This window comes from Battus philenor, unplaced genomic scaffold, assembly GCF_028537555.1.
Source record: "Battus philenor isolate CCGP_79_NKW_IND1 unplaced genomic scaffold, ilBatPhil1.0.hap1 SCAF_22, whole genome shotgun sequence".
Classification (NCBI taxonomy): domain Eukaryota; kingdom Metazoa; phylum Arthropoda; class Insecta; order Lepidoptera; family Papilionidae; genus Battus; species Battus philenor.
The window spans coordinates 13,290,629-13,307,824 of NW_027181685.1; the positions used below are offsets into that span (position 1 = coordinate 13,290,629).

At 41.2% G+C, this 17,196-nt stretch overlaps 1 protein-coding gene across 3 annotated transcripts in view; it reads right to left on the bottom strand.

Annotated features, from left to right (window-relative positions):
* The window catches only part of Klp68D (kinesin-like protein 68D), a 52,416-nt gene extending 35,353 nt beyond the window's left edge, over positions 1-17,063 (bottom strand). For 2 of the 3 annotated variants that reach the window (XM_068767107.1, XM_068767109.1), the window contains exons 1-3: positions 16,713-17,063; positions 7,700-7,789; positions 5,822-5,947 (exon numbers count right to left, since the gene is read on the bottom strand). In XM_068767107.1, coding sequence (XP_068623208.1) covers positions 5,822-5,947; positions 7,700-7,789; positions 16,713-16,817 — 321 coding nt within the window. In that variant the 5' untranslated portion in view covers positions 16,818-17,063. The remainder of the gene's footprint in view (positions 1-5,821; positions 5,948-7,699; positions 7,790-16,712) is intronic. The other variant, XM_068767108.1, reaches the window with a different exon arrangement.
* Between the last annotated feature and the right edge of the window lie 133 nt (positions 17,064-17,196).

Genomic DNA, 17,196 nt, shown 5'->3' on the forward strand with positions numbered 1-17,196 from the left:
ACACCGTTTCAAGTAACTTCAAACAGGAAAATATATCGCTAAACATCACGCAATAATCATGGATATTCATATAAATATTTTCCAATGGATGCGATCATAAAAACTTTATTTGCATCGCCAATACACACACAATGAAAATTCACAAAAACTATAAATTTAAATACTTTGTAAGAATGATCTCAGAGTGCCTTGGAGCGACAAACATTGTGATAAAGTAATGTAGTTATACGTTTTCGTGCAGCTTCGAATGAATTCGCAAGCCGTTCCCACACAACCGGTAATGTATGCATAAACTACGGATAGCATCGATTTGGTCGCGGCGATAATGAAACTGTTTATACGGCGTAATTGAATTAACGCGCTGCCTGAGAGTCCAGCTTAATTGTGCGCTTGTGGATGACGTGTGACGTGCGCCTGCGCCTCTCGACCATCAAAATTAGAAAGCCGTGGTCGTATGGACCAGCCGAAGTAAACCAGGCACATATCGGTCGTGCAACCGACGGACTTGGAGGTCGAAAGGTGCTCGTGTGACGAACACGAGTCGGTAGACGTGCCGTAGTCCAGGTCGCTAGAAGACTCTGGACTCGGCGCGGCGAAATTTGGGGGAGGCCTATGCCATGCAGTAGGCGTTCATTGGCTGATGTTATTATGAAAAGAAATTACATATAATAGTCCAAAAATATACAATGGGCGGTCTTATCGAAACGCGATTTATTAGAGACAACCATTGGATGGACTTGATTGATATGAAAAAATAGGGAAAGCATTCAATAAGCGATAGATGTCTCAATTAGATATAGATATATTACATATAAGAAATAATACATGCATATATGATTCATAAAAAAGTTATGCGAGTGGTAGGCCCAGCGGTGGAGGACTGAGAAGCAATCTTATATAATTCATACTTTGCGCATTAATTATATAGGATTGCCACTGCTCAAATCCACGTTGCGATCGCCGACCCGCCTGCAGAGCGTGGCGATTATGGTATCACCCCCCATAGATATCTTTGAAGGAGGCCCAAGCCTTGCAGTGGGCGTAAATGAGCTGATATCAGCTATAATACATAAACTCTATAATTACTAATGAACACCTAAATTAATAAATAATAACTGAATATAACACGCGTACGATCCAATGAAGCGAAATCTCGCGGTTGCCGGAGGTCATTTCGCGGTCTTTTTGACAAACGAGAGCATTGCGCGGCGAAGGCCACACCTGGGGACATAGCTGGAGCCGTAAAATAGTTAAGTCTACCTTTATTATCTTTATTTTTTTTTTGAATGTTCGGGGTAATCCCTTTGTGGTACTCCATCCAAAAGGTATTAACATGTCAAATGAAATTTGGTGGTGGCGGTTGTGTGATTCGCATTGTTTGCCGCATACGCATTTATCAGCGGGCTGGCGGGCGGTGCATTTCATTGCACGACTGCCACTGCACGTGCGGAAGTGACTAAATATTGGTCCTTTTCTTACTTAGGATGGACTTCCGCGAGGTAACGCCTGATTTCATTAAATATGAACATGTCATCAGTACATAGGTGCACCGGGATCATCTACAGAACGCACCGGTGCACCGTAATGTCCGGAGAGTTCCTTATCACTGCCGTCTTCCTACTAGAAATTGAGCATCGAAAAGATAAAATACTTCGCTTACTCCACGTCTCGAAAGCCGGCGCCTCACCACCAACATACGCACGAGGTACCGACCAACTTACGTAAATAAACCTTTTAAAAGCAAATTAATTAGACGGATAATCGAACGCGCGCCCGCTGTCCGGATTGGGCGCCGTGCCCATTCATTGCATTCGAGCCAAATACAAATTCTATTGTGCAGTGCCGCGGCCAACGTTTATGGACAGCGTGCGCGCCGGCGTCCGCCCCGCTCGCCCGTCTCGTCAATACACGCTGTCTACTATCTTTGTCTTAACACGTACTTTAATACTTAACACGCATAACTTTAGGGATTTACACGCGGACTCGAGACGTGGTCGCTTACGACGGGCCTCATGAGAGAGCTCAAGGTAACCCAGAGAGCAATGAAGAGCGCTGTACTCGGAGTTTTGCTGCGAGATCGAACAGGAAATAATAAGATCCGCAGAAATACCACCATCACCGACGTAGCTCGAAGAATTACTCGTCTGATGGCAGTTGGGGCCGAAAGGTTCTCAAATGGCGACCACGAGCCGGTGGACCACACCAGGTGGACCGAGGACACAGTATAGGTCGCGGAAAGTCGCAAGATGCGAGCAGCGCAGGAGCGGATATCGTGTCGATCTTTAAAGTAAACCTATTACGCCTTGCAGTGTGAAAAGAAGAACTTATAACTAAGAAGGACGTTACATCTGGCAAAGTGTAAGCGATGTAAGACAATTCAAAACTGTCAGCGTGCGGACGCAGACGCGTTGCTGATTTGCACGCTCGTAACGCGCTGGATGGACTTGTACGTTCTGTAATTACTGCAACTACGGAGCCTCCAAGCCGAAACTCACGCCACGATATATCCATCACGAGACACCTTCCACTAGTATCAGTATTTTTAATATTCACGATTCGAAATTCAGCCAGTAGTGATATATGAGCCGGAATGAAACGGATAGTTATTTATGTAACCAATTTATTAATTGTAAACGTGTGTGATGATGCAAGGATCGCGTGTCATTGGCAGTTCATCGGTCAAGCGCTGTCGGGCGCGCGGCGCTGCACCGGCAGCGCGCCGCTGCAACCGGAGCCGCCGCGGGGCGAAGTTCGTGTGAATTTAATTTAAATCGAAAACTGAATTAAGAAAGTCCATATGAGTTATGTGGTCGCGCATGTGTTTTCAATATACAACAGCAACATTCCACACCGTATGACTAAGTTGCGCGAAATTCATTGTTACGAAAATCCAGCGTCCGTTCTGGGCCTTTGACAAGATCTGCTGGCTTACATCGCATTCTCTTCAGAACCACTACAGCAAGCGATTGTTCCAACGCTATTGCTTGACAAGCTGACCGAATCATCACGATAATTGGATTTTATTATTTATTATATCAATATAAATAGTGTATGTAGATATTTATATATAAGTATTATAATTTATTTATACCTAAATTTAGATATGAGTAGCCATTAGTATATTTACATTTTTTATCTTATATGATATATACTTGTTTCACCTGCCTTCATTAGTTTCTCTACACCGCCTAAGCAGTAACTGGTAAAAAATGGCTATGGCATTACTTTCGTCGTTATACATCTAATATATAAAATTCTCGTGTCACGGTGTGCGTGATTGAACTCCTCCGAAACGGTTCGACCGATTTTCGTGGATCTTAGCGCGCATATCGACCAGGATGGCAGGGCGCAGAATCGGATATCTATTTTTCATCCCTCTAAATGTTAAGGCTGGTCCACTCCTAATTTTTTTTATTTTTTAGACAAATTTTTTTTTAATTTTTTATGATAGAATACAAAAATAGATACAACCCTTATTTTTTATTTGTTAATAACATACATGGCAAAACAACGTTTGCGGGATCAGCTAGCAAACTGTATTAGAAATATTTACATAAATAATGAATATACAATATCGCATCGCTGCTTCGTTCCAGAGGACGATGAAGTGCCCAACCCCAAAGCTCTTCCTTTATTAGATGCCTCCTGCGACAGTCACGGAATATCTTAGTTCTGATCTTATTATCTCGGACTCGGTGGTTGATCGGAAGAGGCGTTCGTTGCCATCGCCTCTTTAATAACGTCTTCGAGGAGGTTCGCAAATGGTTTCCTTCTGAGGTCGGATGCACACCGGCGGCCTAGCTTAACATTATTTTCTATTTATAGACAGTCAGTCGCGAGTGTCTCCTCAGCGCACTTTCATATCGACAACTATGGTGTAGCAGTTCACTGCTGCCTCGCTCGACCAATTTCCTGATGAGAGCAAAAACATTCTGAAAACAGCGACCCGTTAGTACCCTCTCAGACCACCCCCTGAAGGCCTTGATAATGTTGGTAGCTGCTGGTCCGGCGCTCCCGAAACACACGGGCTGAATGACACCCTAAAGAAGATTACATGTGATTCAACACCGTTGTTCATATCTTCTATTTGCACAACCTTTATCCTTTCGTTATGCAATTTACTAGTCAATTGAACATTTTGCGACGTCATCGTTTGCCGTATTTACAATTGTAATTTTATTCCGTCGTACTCTGGCGAGCGTTTAGTGACATAACTTTTGTACTTAGGTTATAAGAATGTGTACATGAATAATAAAACAAACGGCAAACAATCTAATGTCTACCATACATTTACAGATGGGCAGGATTACGCAATTCAACGTATCGTCGACACTCGCGGCAGCCGCAGCGTGTGGACCGCACGAGAGCGCCGCAAATTTGGCAACGGTTTCGGTAAACATTGCAGCACTTGAAATTCTCGCCATAGTCCAACGGTGTACAAATTGACTTTGGTATTGCATAATGCGAGAGGCGACATTGAAAGCTGTTATAACACCAATAAATAAACTCCGGGAGCACATTACGTCATCGTCAGGCGCTTGGAAAAAGGCATTTCCACGGAAATATAATTCTTTCATATATCAGGCGAAAAAGAACTCTCTACAATACTGCTCCGCTTGTTATTGTTCGACGATTTTTATTGGTTGAACATTTTTCTCATAGTTTTAAATCGATATAAATATGGGCTAAGTTTGATGAAAACACACACTTCTACTTCACACTTCGTGTTGTCATTACCTCCAAGACCTACTAGCCGTGTGAAGAATCTCACAAAACTAAATAACATGTAATGAATAAATGTAAATGAATCCTTTGAAATCGTTTCAATAAGCAGTTAAAAACTTGCCAGTTTATCGGTGTTCTACAAGCTGTATTTTGGACTGAACAGCGGAATTGCACCAAATAATTCCCTATCTCCTTTTCTTCCATCGGACAAGACGCACGTATTCGCGACGTCCGTACGTACACGGTTGAAATTCCTTCTACCCGCACTAAGCGTTTTGCTAATACATAGTGCCAACAGCCGAGTGGAACAACCTGCCGGCGTCGTTGTTTCCAGACAATTATAACACAGGAGTCTTCGAGACAAGAGTGAATGGGTATCTTCTAGGTAAGCATGTGCATCGCAGACCTCGTCATCGCGTAACATCAGGCGAGACAGAGGTTAAGTGCTTAATTTTTAAAGGAAGAGTTCTTCCCATTTCCAGTCTGTTCCTCGGCATTTCGAGCACAAGTATAAAATTGGATTGATACCGTGTCCGACCAAAGAAAAGGGTGAAGATTTTTTTTCCCTACACTTTTGTGTGTATCAAATTTTATAGGCAATTAATCCACACGGAACGCACAGTGTGAATATTGTCTCTTCGTTAGATTACGTCAGAGTTTGTTGGTATTCATAGCTTTACCAAGTTCTCGGCGACCTAAGCTTCTGGTTTTCTGCCTTTGTTTTCTCTGTGACTAAGATTTTCTCTGGCGGGTGCTTGATTATATTATTCGTTCGACTGAAAAGGGCTGAAGAACCTGAATTTTTGGACTAAAAAGCTCTTAGATTGTAAAAAACCGGTGTTTCCGAGCGTAGGGACTACGGTCCACAAGTGGGCAATATGAGATTGAAAAATATGTGTATGGTACATAGGGGGGCGCAAGAATTGTAAAATGGAAAAACTTACCAGTTTTTTGTGTATCGTAGGGTCATAATGTGAAGGGACCTTGGACAGAGAGGTCTTGCAAAGGCGATCTTGGCAGGAGCTCGAGAGGGCTGAACTAAAACTTGGTACATAGATCTACACTAGAAAGAACACTCAAAATGTATCGAACTCACCATCTCGTCGTAGATGGTCTGCGTGTCGGCGGCGCAGTCGTAGGCGGCGTCGTACGTGAACAGCTTGTCCTCGCCCTTGGGGTTGTACACCTGCACGGCGCCGCGCTCCGGCCACACCCTCACCACCTGCACAGCCAACAGGTAACCATGTACTCGGACAACCTCGGTATCGCTTCACACGCAAGTACAATGTATACATATATCGTTAGTAATATTTTATATACAAGTCGTATACGACCAGTCTTTCTGCTTAAAAGCCATGAAGACCTAAAAGACTACAGTTTCTGTCACCAAACTATGATACATTTTTTTTTGGTTTATTAAAGCAATGCAGCGGATTAGTAGTAAATATTAGAAAAATATTTTTCCTTCGTTGGTAAAGATTTTTAAGTGTTTTATCTATTTAAGACTCGTATAAATTTATGATGTTAATTATAATCTTATGAACTATTTTATTTTATTCCGCGTCGCTTCATTGACAACTAAGTAATAGCTTTTAAAATTTAAACGGTGATAGCAATACAAATAGTAATTCAGTTTTATAGTATTTTCGACTTTGAATTTCTTTTTATTCTATTTTAAATTGTGTTTTCAGTATAAACTGAATTTAGTTGTAATAGACGTTTTCAAATAAATCAATAATTGTCGATAGGGGAGCACAATTGATTCTAGTTTGTATCAAATTGCGCTCCCGCTACATTTTCTCCTGGCGCTACAAATGATTCAAAGTGAAAATCATCGCTTCAGCCGCAGAGTCGCGCGTGTGGCTCGAGCCGGCTCAGCACGACAATTGTTGAGCGGCGACGGGTCTGCGAGGCGTAGCCGCTGCTTTTTGTCGCACCGACACTTTTTGTTCGACGGCTCCTACAAAAACTTCCTTTTATCCCGAAATGATTTATTTAGTTCACAAAAACGCTTTTCATTACTACGTGTCGTACACCTAACGTTCTAGAAGCCAACGCTTACAAACTTATGAATTGAAGAAAATATAAGACATTTTGTTATTCACTACCACCAGCGTCTGGAGTTAATAAGTAATGTAATGTTAGAAAGATAAAAAGAAAAAAAAGGTGTATTGGTCTACGCATTTTAGCTACATATAAAAAATCTACTCGGTCGACAATTATCCAAAAAAAATGTTTTTCCATGTGTTACGTTTCAAACCAGTAAAACGCCGGTGACGTCATTGGCATCGTTCCCACTCGACTCAGTGCGCCGGACGTAAGAGGGAGGGGGAGAGAAGGGAATTGAGTCTGGAGGCCAAACGTCTATACGTTATATGGGCTACCAGCTGACGTCATAGCGTTTCAACTCCATAGGATGCAGGGTAATGATTAGCAAACATTACCAATAAATGGGCAACGCGTCGGTTTCAGTTTCTGAATCGCTTGGCGAAGAACTGGACCATCAATCAATTCAACTAACTTTTCTTCATGTTTCCGTCGCGGCAAGCAGAGGAATTTTGTTGTGTAAAAAAAATTGGAAATTTTTGACATTTTCTCATACAAGCCGCTGCGGAAATAAACACTGTTCTGTAGTTTGTTAAACAATTGACATCAATCAAATCGAAGAAAAGTGATGTCAGGACACATCAGTCAAACTGTTGTTCACTATTTATACATTAAATAAATAAACAACTAAGTTTAAAGTAGATTCTATCATTCGGAAGTACATCTTATATTTTTCCATTAGACTTCGACAGGCCAATAAGTTTTCAGAGTATGAAATCTGTCTTTTGGGAGACGCGGACTGTAGTCGATTGCCGTACCACCCAACCCAACAGAACTAACTACCACCACCACATCGCAACCGCCACCGGTACCACGAGCAAGCGTCAATAGCGAGTCTGCAGCCCGCAGCGCCTCGGCCCACTCAGACCTGCAAAGGAGCGTGGATCAGTTTGGTGTCGTCCTTGGCCCGCGTCGACAGCCGCTCGTACCACTTCTGCTCGGGCCGGCGCGCGCGCACCTGCGGACACGCGCACACACACGGCTACCGTGGCATTTACTGCTTATACATTTAAACAAGCAAACAAAATACGATGCGAACAATCATTATAAAGATAAACTATACGTAAATTAATCAAATGCAACACACACACACACACACATAGGCACACACACGCACATAATAAGTTAACATTATGTCAAAGGTATTTCACTCGAACAACTGGTGGGCTCAACGCGATATCAAAGAGATCTAATCCATGTTATGTTAAATAAAGAATTTATGAATTTGAATTTACGAATAAACGACCTCTGTTGCATTTAATATATATAATATAGTTATACTAGCTGAACCCGCAAACGTTGTTTTGCAAAAAATAATGTTTTAATTTACAATTAAAAAATAAGGGTTGATCGTAGAGGGGTGAAAATTTAGGGTTGTATGTATTTTTGTATGTCGTATCATAAAAAAATAAAAACAAAAAATTTCGTCAAAAAAATAAAAAAAAATTTTAAGGGTGAACAACCCTTATCACTCAGGGGTATGAAAAATAGATAGTAGCCGATTCTCAGACCTACTGAATACGCATATAAAATTTGGTTAAAATCGGTCAAGCCGTTTCAGAGGAGTTCAAGTTCGAACACCGTGACACGAAAATTTTATATATTCGATAGAAACGTGTCAATGGTTACGACGCTATTTGTAAGTAAACATACGAATTTTATCAAATAAATAAGTTAATATTTCCCACGGAGGAAAAAACATCTCTTTCTATAAAACAATGACAAAAGAACACATGAGAGCAGAACAAACAAACGCGGCGTGCTGTCCCCCGGGCCGGCCGCACCAGGGAGACAACAATCCGCGCTACACCCTGCTCTTACTTGTAACTCATACAATAGATTAAACACACGCCTATTATTAAAAATTGATTTTTTTATAGTCAATCAAAAACAATGATTAGCTTAAAATAAAGTGAGTTTGCATTGCGCCTCCTGCTACGAACAACATGTTACTTCTTAAAACATTTATTAATGCTAAAAAACCACTTTAAAAACATTTATTTTTGTTGGTTTAAGTGTGGTCGATACGGGGTGGATTTTCTTGTCTCAACGGAGTGGTTTCCGCAACCAGGCGAGATTGCGCTTATTTTGCGTTGGAATTGTCTTCAGTCAAGCTAACCCAACTCCTCAAGAAATTCCTGCATATCCTTAATATACGAGGAGGATTAGTACGTGATCAAATACAATATTAGTCAAATACAAAAAAAAAAACACAAATTGCAGCGACTTTGACCGCGGGGAATACATAAGAAAAGGACCAATATTTAGCCACTTCCGCACATGCAGTGGTAGTCGTGTAACAAAATGCACCGCCCGCCAGCCCGCTGATAAATGCATATGCGGCAAACAATGCGAATCACACAACTGCCACCGTCAAACCACTCAACACGTGTTTTACCCCTCCACGGGGCATCTTCAGGAGTTCTTCGGAAGTGGCTAAATATTGGTCCTTTTCTTACTTAGGATGGACTTCGGCGAGGTAACGCCCCCAAACACATCTATGAGGAGGTACGCTGCAATCGTCACGCTTGGCAGGCGAGTTGGCGATCGCAGTGTCATATTATGATACGCAGAGGACGATGCTGCCCATCCGCTGCAAACTTGTTTGTGAGCAGTGGCAATCCTGTGTAATTACGCGCAAAGTGTGAGATATTTGAGATTGTATCGCCGGGATCAAACCTGATCTGACTTACCGCTGAGCTACTACGCGGTAAATTGTATGAATAAGTCACTTAGCAAATTAGTGCAGGCGGTTGAAGAGTTGACAAATGTTCAGACGACGTCGACGCGCCGCTAAGGTTCATTTTTCACAATAAATTACATTCTGACTAATGCTCCTTATAATTGATAAAGACCGCACGAGACAAATTCAGTCCGAATCCGAACGCTAATCTCATGTCGTATATGTATCCTGTTACATCTTTAACAGAGGTCCCTTTTTGGGAGCCATTGCATCCAGTCTCTCTCTAAGGAGCTTACCCTAGTGTCTCGAAATTTTTATAAACATGACCTAAGTTATACGTGGCATTTAACACAGAACAGACATTAATAAGCACCAGAAGCTGTAAATGCCAACCAAACAGTATCTTTCAGAGACAAAAGTTTTTTTTTTCCAGAGGGCAAACGGAACACTATTGCAAAAACACATCATTATCATCATTTCAGCGGTAAGATGTCCAACTGCTATACATGTGACGGCCTCCCCATGTATACATTTCCAACAAAACTGCCAGTTTCATTAGACGACCTATAATTGAAATTCGAAATGAAGAGGAATGACATAGTAGCTCCTGACGGCTTTTCCTTTAAGCTAAGCTGGAATTACGCTGCTTATGTTTGACACCGGACGAGGTCGACATCGATACAGCCTACGGTTGTAATTTATCAAAATTTAGTTGACGCGATTTGTACAAGTGTTTCAATGACTGCTATCGCACTGAATCAGTCGTACGACAGAAAGGCGGAAAACTTTTGTTTATCTGCCGCTCGTTACGGTAAAGTGCGCGCAGTTCCACGGGCAGCCTCGCTTTAATATTTATGTATTTATTTTAATTAAAAACAACCATTACGCAAATGTAAGAATAGATTACAATACATTTCCATGTGATTGCTTTTGTTGTACGTGTATCGCACTGCTTGTACGTTACGAAAACGTTGACGTTCTGTTGTTCATAAAGTTATATCGGTGGGTACGCCGGCTCGATGGCAGGGACATATTTACGGCAGGCCTTGTCTTCACCGTCTTCGACAGCAGTGCTCTTTAAGGAGTGAGTCCCATGCGCGAACAAACTACCTGTCTCTCCGATCAGATGGTGGAATTGTAAAACATAACCTTTCTGTCTCTAGTTGTGTGCCCTGTCCGCGATGAACGTGGGCATACAGCTAGAGCCACTTCGGGACTGTATAGACATAAGTCCTCGTAGGCCACGGACCTAATAAGAAGCCTGAGTAGCTGGTGACAAGGTGACACCACGCACTACAGGATAACGACATTCTGCAGGATTTCGAGCGACTAATGCAAGAGTTTATATTGTAGTTAACGCGTTTAACCTTAGACTCCGAAAAAAGGAAATTTCATTCAAGACCGTCGATTGTAGTGGTGGTCATAGCGATCGGGCGTACTGATGCAGCTCTCGCGCTGATCACCAGAATTCTAACGTGGACCATGTCTCCCGACGTTTTTCTCGCCCTGAGCTTCATCGGGCCGGTTGGATGCTTGCTCATTGCAACCGATCATATTGTACTATTCACCGACATTACATTCACGCATCGCTTCCCATTCATTCCACATTTTTGCTACGCGGTTTTGTTACGCGTTATTACGTCACCTACCAACATGCAATAAAACCGCGAGAATGTGTGGCTTCTCACCTCCTCCTCTAAACGGCAAGCGATGATGTCGCAAGCAGTGCTAGAACGCCTATGTTTAACGGAGGTCGTTCAATTTTTACTGTTTAATAGAAGGCACAGCCACCGCTGGAACCACGGGGAAGTCCCGTCGGAGTGTAGGTAGGAAGGGCCCGACACGAGCGCTTTTCACGTAGCGCAGTGGCGGGCGCGCGGGGGCGTCGGGTGCGCTACGTTTTTATTTCTGGCGGCGCCGCGTAAAGCTCCCGCTATGCGATGCGTAAACAATACCCACACGCGCCGCGACACGCGCTGGACTAGGTACAACTGCATTGAAACAACGTTGATACGCGTTCAGCGAGTGCACGCGAGTTATCCTGAGCGCCATATCGCCATCGATCGGAATGGTTTATTTCATATTTGCATGTATACAAAGACAATTAAAAACTTTGTCCTGACTGCAATGGTAACGCGGCCACGTCACTAATGGCGTTCCAATTTAAATCCTAGCAATGGCTCCCGCCACCAGCAACTTGCTTACAAATCTTATCAATCCATTCCCCAAAACGCACTGTAACGAGGCTTCGTTTTTTGGTTATAGATTTAAAATTTTTCGAAAGATGGCTTGCGAACAAAAAAATTAAAAGCCACCTATTTACAATCACCACATGTAAAATGATCAATCCGATATACATTACATTAATTTATTTTCTGTTGGAACGCGGCAGACGCATAACTTTTGGCAGTACAAAGCTTGCAGGGACGGATAGTTACAAATTATCAACTAATTCCAATATTTTAAAACGTTTTTTTTTGTTATTATATCACTACGTTATTTATTGTTTCCGAAACCGGCTCCACCATACACTAACAGACAGCAATTGAGTTACATATTAACCTCAACAAAGCTTTTACATCTGAAACCAATCTATCTGTATTTTTATGAATCGAGAGCGGCTCGGACAATTCAGACTTTTTTCTTAAAATTTTCTAGAAATGTAAAAAAAAAATATCGCGACAGTAACAGCACTAACATTTCATTTGTCTTTGAAACCACAGATTAAATTAAAACTACAATTTCCTGCTGACAAACGTTTGTCGTCTGCTGAAACCAAAAAAGGCGCGAAAAAATGTACTCAAATAGAATATCGTGCAGCATTAGGGTTACAATGAAAACATAATTACATTATTAATATAGTCTTTCAGTTTACGAAATGGAAAACTTATTTATTTACAAGCATGTTTATTGTTAAGACATAAAATCAACAAGGTCAGAGATACTTGTTTTTTTAAGTATATTTGAGCAATAACTTCGGCAGTACAAAGACTTTTATGTAATGAGTCGCCTGTGGACCGAGTTTGTCCGGCGCCGCATATATACATCACGATGGGGAGCACACGTCATCACCAATTGTGGGAATGGATTTCTATAACAATGGTTTGGCTATGGAAGACATTAAAGGTCTTAGCAACGTAATGGAGGCTACCTAGAAACAGTATGCTCCGTTTCGACTTCAGATAACTACATTTTTATTTAAATAAAACAACAAAAGTATGCGTATACTTTTTAATATATCGACTTTTGTCGTATTAAATTTGTTTCTTGTACAACAACGTTTAAGTATGTACATAGACAAAAAATATATAATTAATTTATGTGATTTTTAGGATACGATTTAAATAAGTTATTATGATGTCCTCCTGGCGGTTGGGGCAAAAAGGTTCTTGAGTGGCGACCACGGACCGATAGAGGCGGCCGTGCGCCGGCGACGTCGTCGAGGTTGCGGCAAGAGCTTGGATACGGGCGGCGCAGGAGCGTTGATTCAGAGTTTTATGCTTTGCAATGAGCACGTATCGGCTAACATATGTGAACAATTAATACCTTTCCGCCGCGCACTGTTCATTTTTTGGTACAATTTGTGTTTTGCCTAATCTTTATGTTCTAGTAACTCAAAGTGTAAGTAAACTTAATAAAAAAATAAAGTGTCGTCAGAACGTGTAATACAAGTATTCCAAGTTCTGACTGTTAGAGAATTTAACTTGATCGACAATGCGGACCCTTCGAACCAACTTGTTCGGTTTCGCCTTGTTCAGGTTGACGTTGTACGCGAGCTCGTGGTTAAGCTCGTATCTCTGCCCCCGTTTTCGAGAACCTCTCGTTCTCCTCTGCCGCGGTAAAACGCTGAATAATATTATTATCATGTTCCCCTCTTATCCTTTTTAATATCTTACAGTCATTTCTCTTTCCTCCCTTCACAATATCTGCAGGTTTCTACATTTACATTTTCTTTTATTTTCGTATGTTTATTTTTGCTTTTTACATCGATTTACTTGTGTGTGTATGTTATTATCGTGTTGTTTCCTTATTTTCTGCATCACAGTTTCTTATCATCTTTCTTTCTTATTTCAATTACACTCTTCATTTGTTGGTTGTTTTTGTACGTCCTATGACCTTCCTACAGAAGTCTACGAAAGCCTGGCGACTTTATTACTCTTAAGAGAGACGATGGTTCTCATCTCGGTCCTCTCCTGCAACCCAAACCATTGGATAATCCATTCTTTCCGCGCCAAATACTCGACCTGGTGATCAGGTGCACAACGGTCCGGTCCACTTCTGAGCCACAGGTGCACGAGGAACTCTCCTCAAGTATAAGATACTCAGCGAATGCCCCGTGCCCCGTGAACATCTAGACCGGAACCATGTCTAGCTCAACCTGACGAAACACGTGAGCGACGAGGCTCATATTTTATTGCAGCGACGACACGGCGAGCTGGACTTGGCGAAAAATATAGCAATGGTCCCCCCCGCAGCCGCGAGCGCTACAGCTGTGGCCACTACGGCTCACCTACACGAGCGGTCAAGATCCAAACGCGCGCTCTCATGTGTATATTTGGTGCGCGGGCGCGGCGCGACTGCGAGCGGTCTCACAGAAATATCGCTACAAGTTGCAGCGAGCACTATACCTCCCAACAGTCAGATAATCAGACATTAAACATTTAGATGTATTTTTCTATATTTTATTCGAAAAGTACATTTGTATTGAACACATCCAGGCATTTCTGAATTGAATTTTTTAAACTAGTTATAATATTGAATGTATATAGAATTCATCTCCATATTTACAATCATTTTAGCAATAAAATGTCATCAACAGATTTCGGATAGGGACGGTATGAAGCGGCCTGCGACCAGCGTCTTCATAGAGCAACATGGTCGTCTGTCTCCCTTGTGGGCGGACGTCCAACGCTGAGCTTGCCCATCCGTGGTTTCCACTCCAGAACTTCGAGACCTCAACAATCATCTTCATTGTGATGGTTATTGTTAATTTTTTTTTATAAAAACAATCCTAATAACTAAGTGCGTTGAGTATCGTTAAAATTTTCGTTACAGGTGCCATACGTTTCGCGAGTTCAGCGGAAGTTGTTGTCTCTTTTGCTCCAGTAGAGACCTCGCATTAGCTCCTTTTATTAATTCATCTATTCTTAAGTAGTTAAGGCCGCGTCGATAATTTCTCACCCCAAATAACTTTACACCAATACCATCAAATGTGAATTCAATTAACGACTCTTATCATTTTCTTGTTCACAATATTAAATTTTGTAAAACATCAAATTGGTTAGACACCATTTGAACTGTGTATCCCTGTAGAAGTAGTTCCCGTCGAAATGAGTTAGCTCGGTAGCAATCATCTGCTTGTCAAACTGAAGTATCTACATGGTTAGCCCGGGGCTGTCACTATGAGTGAGGTGACTATGACACCCACTTCGGAGACGGAAGAGCTGTCGACATCAGCTTTCGTATTTAAGTCGAATTTCGCAAGTAGGCTCTTGGGGCTGTTAGGATTAATCGTCATTCACGACTGAATTATGGTTAAAGACGGAGCTAAACACATCATTCATCGCAAGAGGCCGAAAAGGACTTACAATTGTAATTGTTTGCTCTATCGTACTCACGTTACACGTAAGGTGCGTTACATTCCGGCACACCTTGTCACTGCCCTCACGTTAAAAAGTACTGTGCCCTGATTGTTTATCCAGTTGTTATTCTTATAATTATGTCGTCTCATAAACGTCAAAACAAAACTCAGGAATACCTTGCTTAATATGTTAGACTGTCCTCTGCCTAGGGCATACTTGAAAGAGGATGAGACTGCTACTACTCTGCCTACAGGGACAACCGTCAAGGATCGCCGAGGAAGCTCTTCTGTTGAGATTTCTTGACGAGTGGTGTCAGCTTAATTAAAACTAACCCTGACACAGTGATATGAACGAAGTGCCACTTGTTTGCAGTAACCAGAAGAGAAGACAAGGCAAGATAACTCATGAGTATTTTAATATTGAATAAGTTATCTACATGCAATCAAGTGAAGCATGATGTAGTTCCTAAAAATCTAAAACATGAACATTTCAAAGCTGGCACTGTGGCCACACCCTTATTACCTTTTAAGAGTAACTTAAATTTTTCTCCCAAATTGTACTTAAACAAGATTTCAACATAGATATCTCCATATTTGATGTGTGACTAAGTGCTTATGTAATGCACAGACCTTGACCATAATATTACTTAATGTTTTTACATTCAATGTTTATTTCAGGGTGACATGTTGCAGGCGGCCTGCTGCTGTTGAGTGCAAGCAGTAGATAATTTGTTTACATAAGACTAATTGTTAATTCACATAATGTATTCATCATCTCATTGCAAATGGATTTATTTATACAGTGATGCTGGCCTGATAAGGTAGTTGTTTACCATTATGAAAATGGAGTCAACAAACATGATTCTTACTTCAAACAAACAGGTAGAAATTTATGTACTGCAGAATACAGTGACTTTATTCAAGTATTCATAATGTCTTCCTGTTTCGCTCCAGGTTACACTGAATTTTATTACAAAATAAATTATGTCTATTGTAATGTTTAAGGTTCTCACAGGTATTTACTAAAGAATTTCTACACACTTATTAGAGCCATGCATATTCATCACTTCATTGTATATCTATTACATTACAATACATATTACACAACAGCTATATGAAATTGATAATTTGAAGGAAAAGTTATGTTTTCAACAAATTAATTCAGATTGTTTTCAGTGTTTCAGCAGAAATGTCAAGGATAACCAACTCAGTCACAGGAGCACATAACAAGTAACATTTCATAGCCGCCTAAACAAGCAGAGACCATTCACACGCACACAGACACTGCAATATATTTTCGACAAAATCATTTATTCATACATTTCAATACAAATAGATTTATAGTAATATTTTATAATAGTGGAAGACAAGCTTCTGACTTTTTTTTGTCCAAAAACTGCAACTTAAAAAAATGTATAATATAACGATAATAATTCGAAATCTCCGCTGCGAAAGGCAAAATTTACGTCATATAAATATTGCACTTCTAACGTTATTAGTAGCCAAATGTTTTTGTTTTGATAATGTAATGCATGTTTACGTGTTTATTCACCGATTCTGACCGTCGCACCGAATCCGCGCATCCTCAGGAATGTCAACAAAGTGGACAAGTCTTACCTCATCATAGCCTTCGTTCTTCTCTTTTTGTGAAAGCGGCCGGCATCGCACCACCACCTTCACGCACTCGTTCAGCGCAGTCCGCGGCCGTGCCGACTTCTCCATCTTCAACCACCCCCGTCCGCGGTGTGAAATATAATAAACTCAAAGTCACCGATATCGATCCATTCGGGGTGCACCTATTGTAGACATCGCCAAGAAATATTTATCTTGTTGACAATCAGAAAAAATCACACAACAAATAAAATTTAGTTTTACAATGTGGTTTACACGATTAATCATTTAACACCGCAAAATAAAAATAAACTCGTAAAATAATTGAATCACTATAGTTCACGCGCAACCGCCACCAGCGGACATTTATAAGCAACTGACATTCAAATTTATCGTTTCAGCCCGTTGAGAATAGAGTTCGGATACACGACAAGATTGAAATATTAGAACAAATTAGATATTTCATATGTTTAATAGGCATATGCTACTG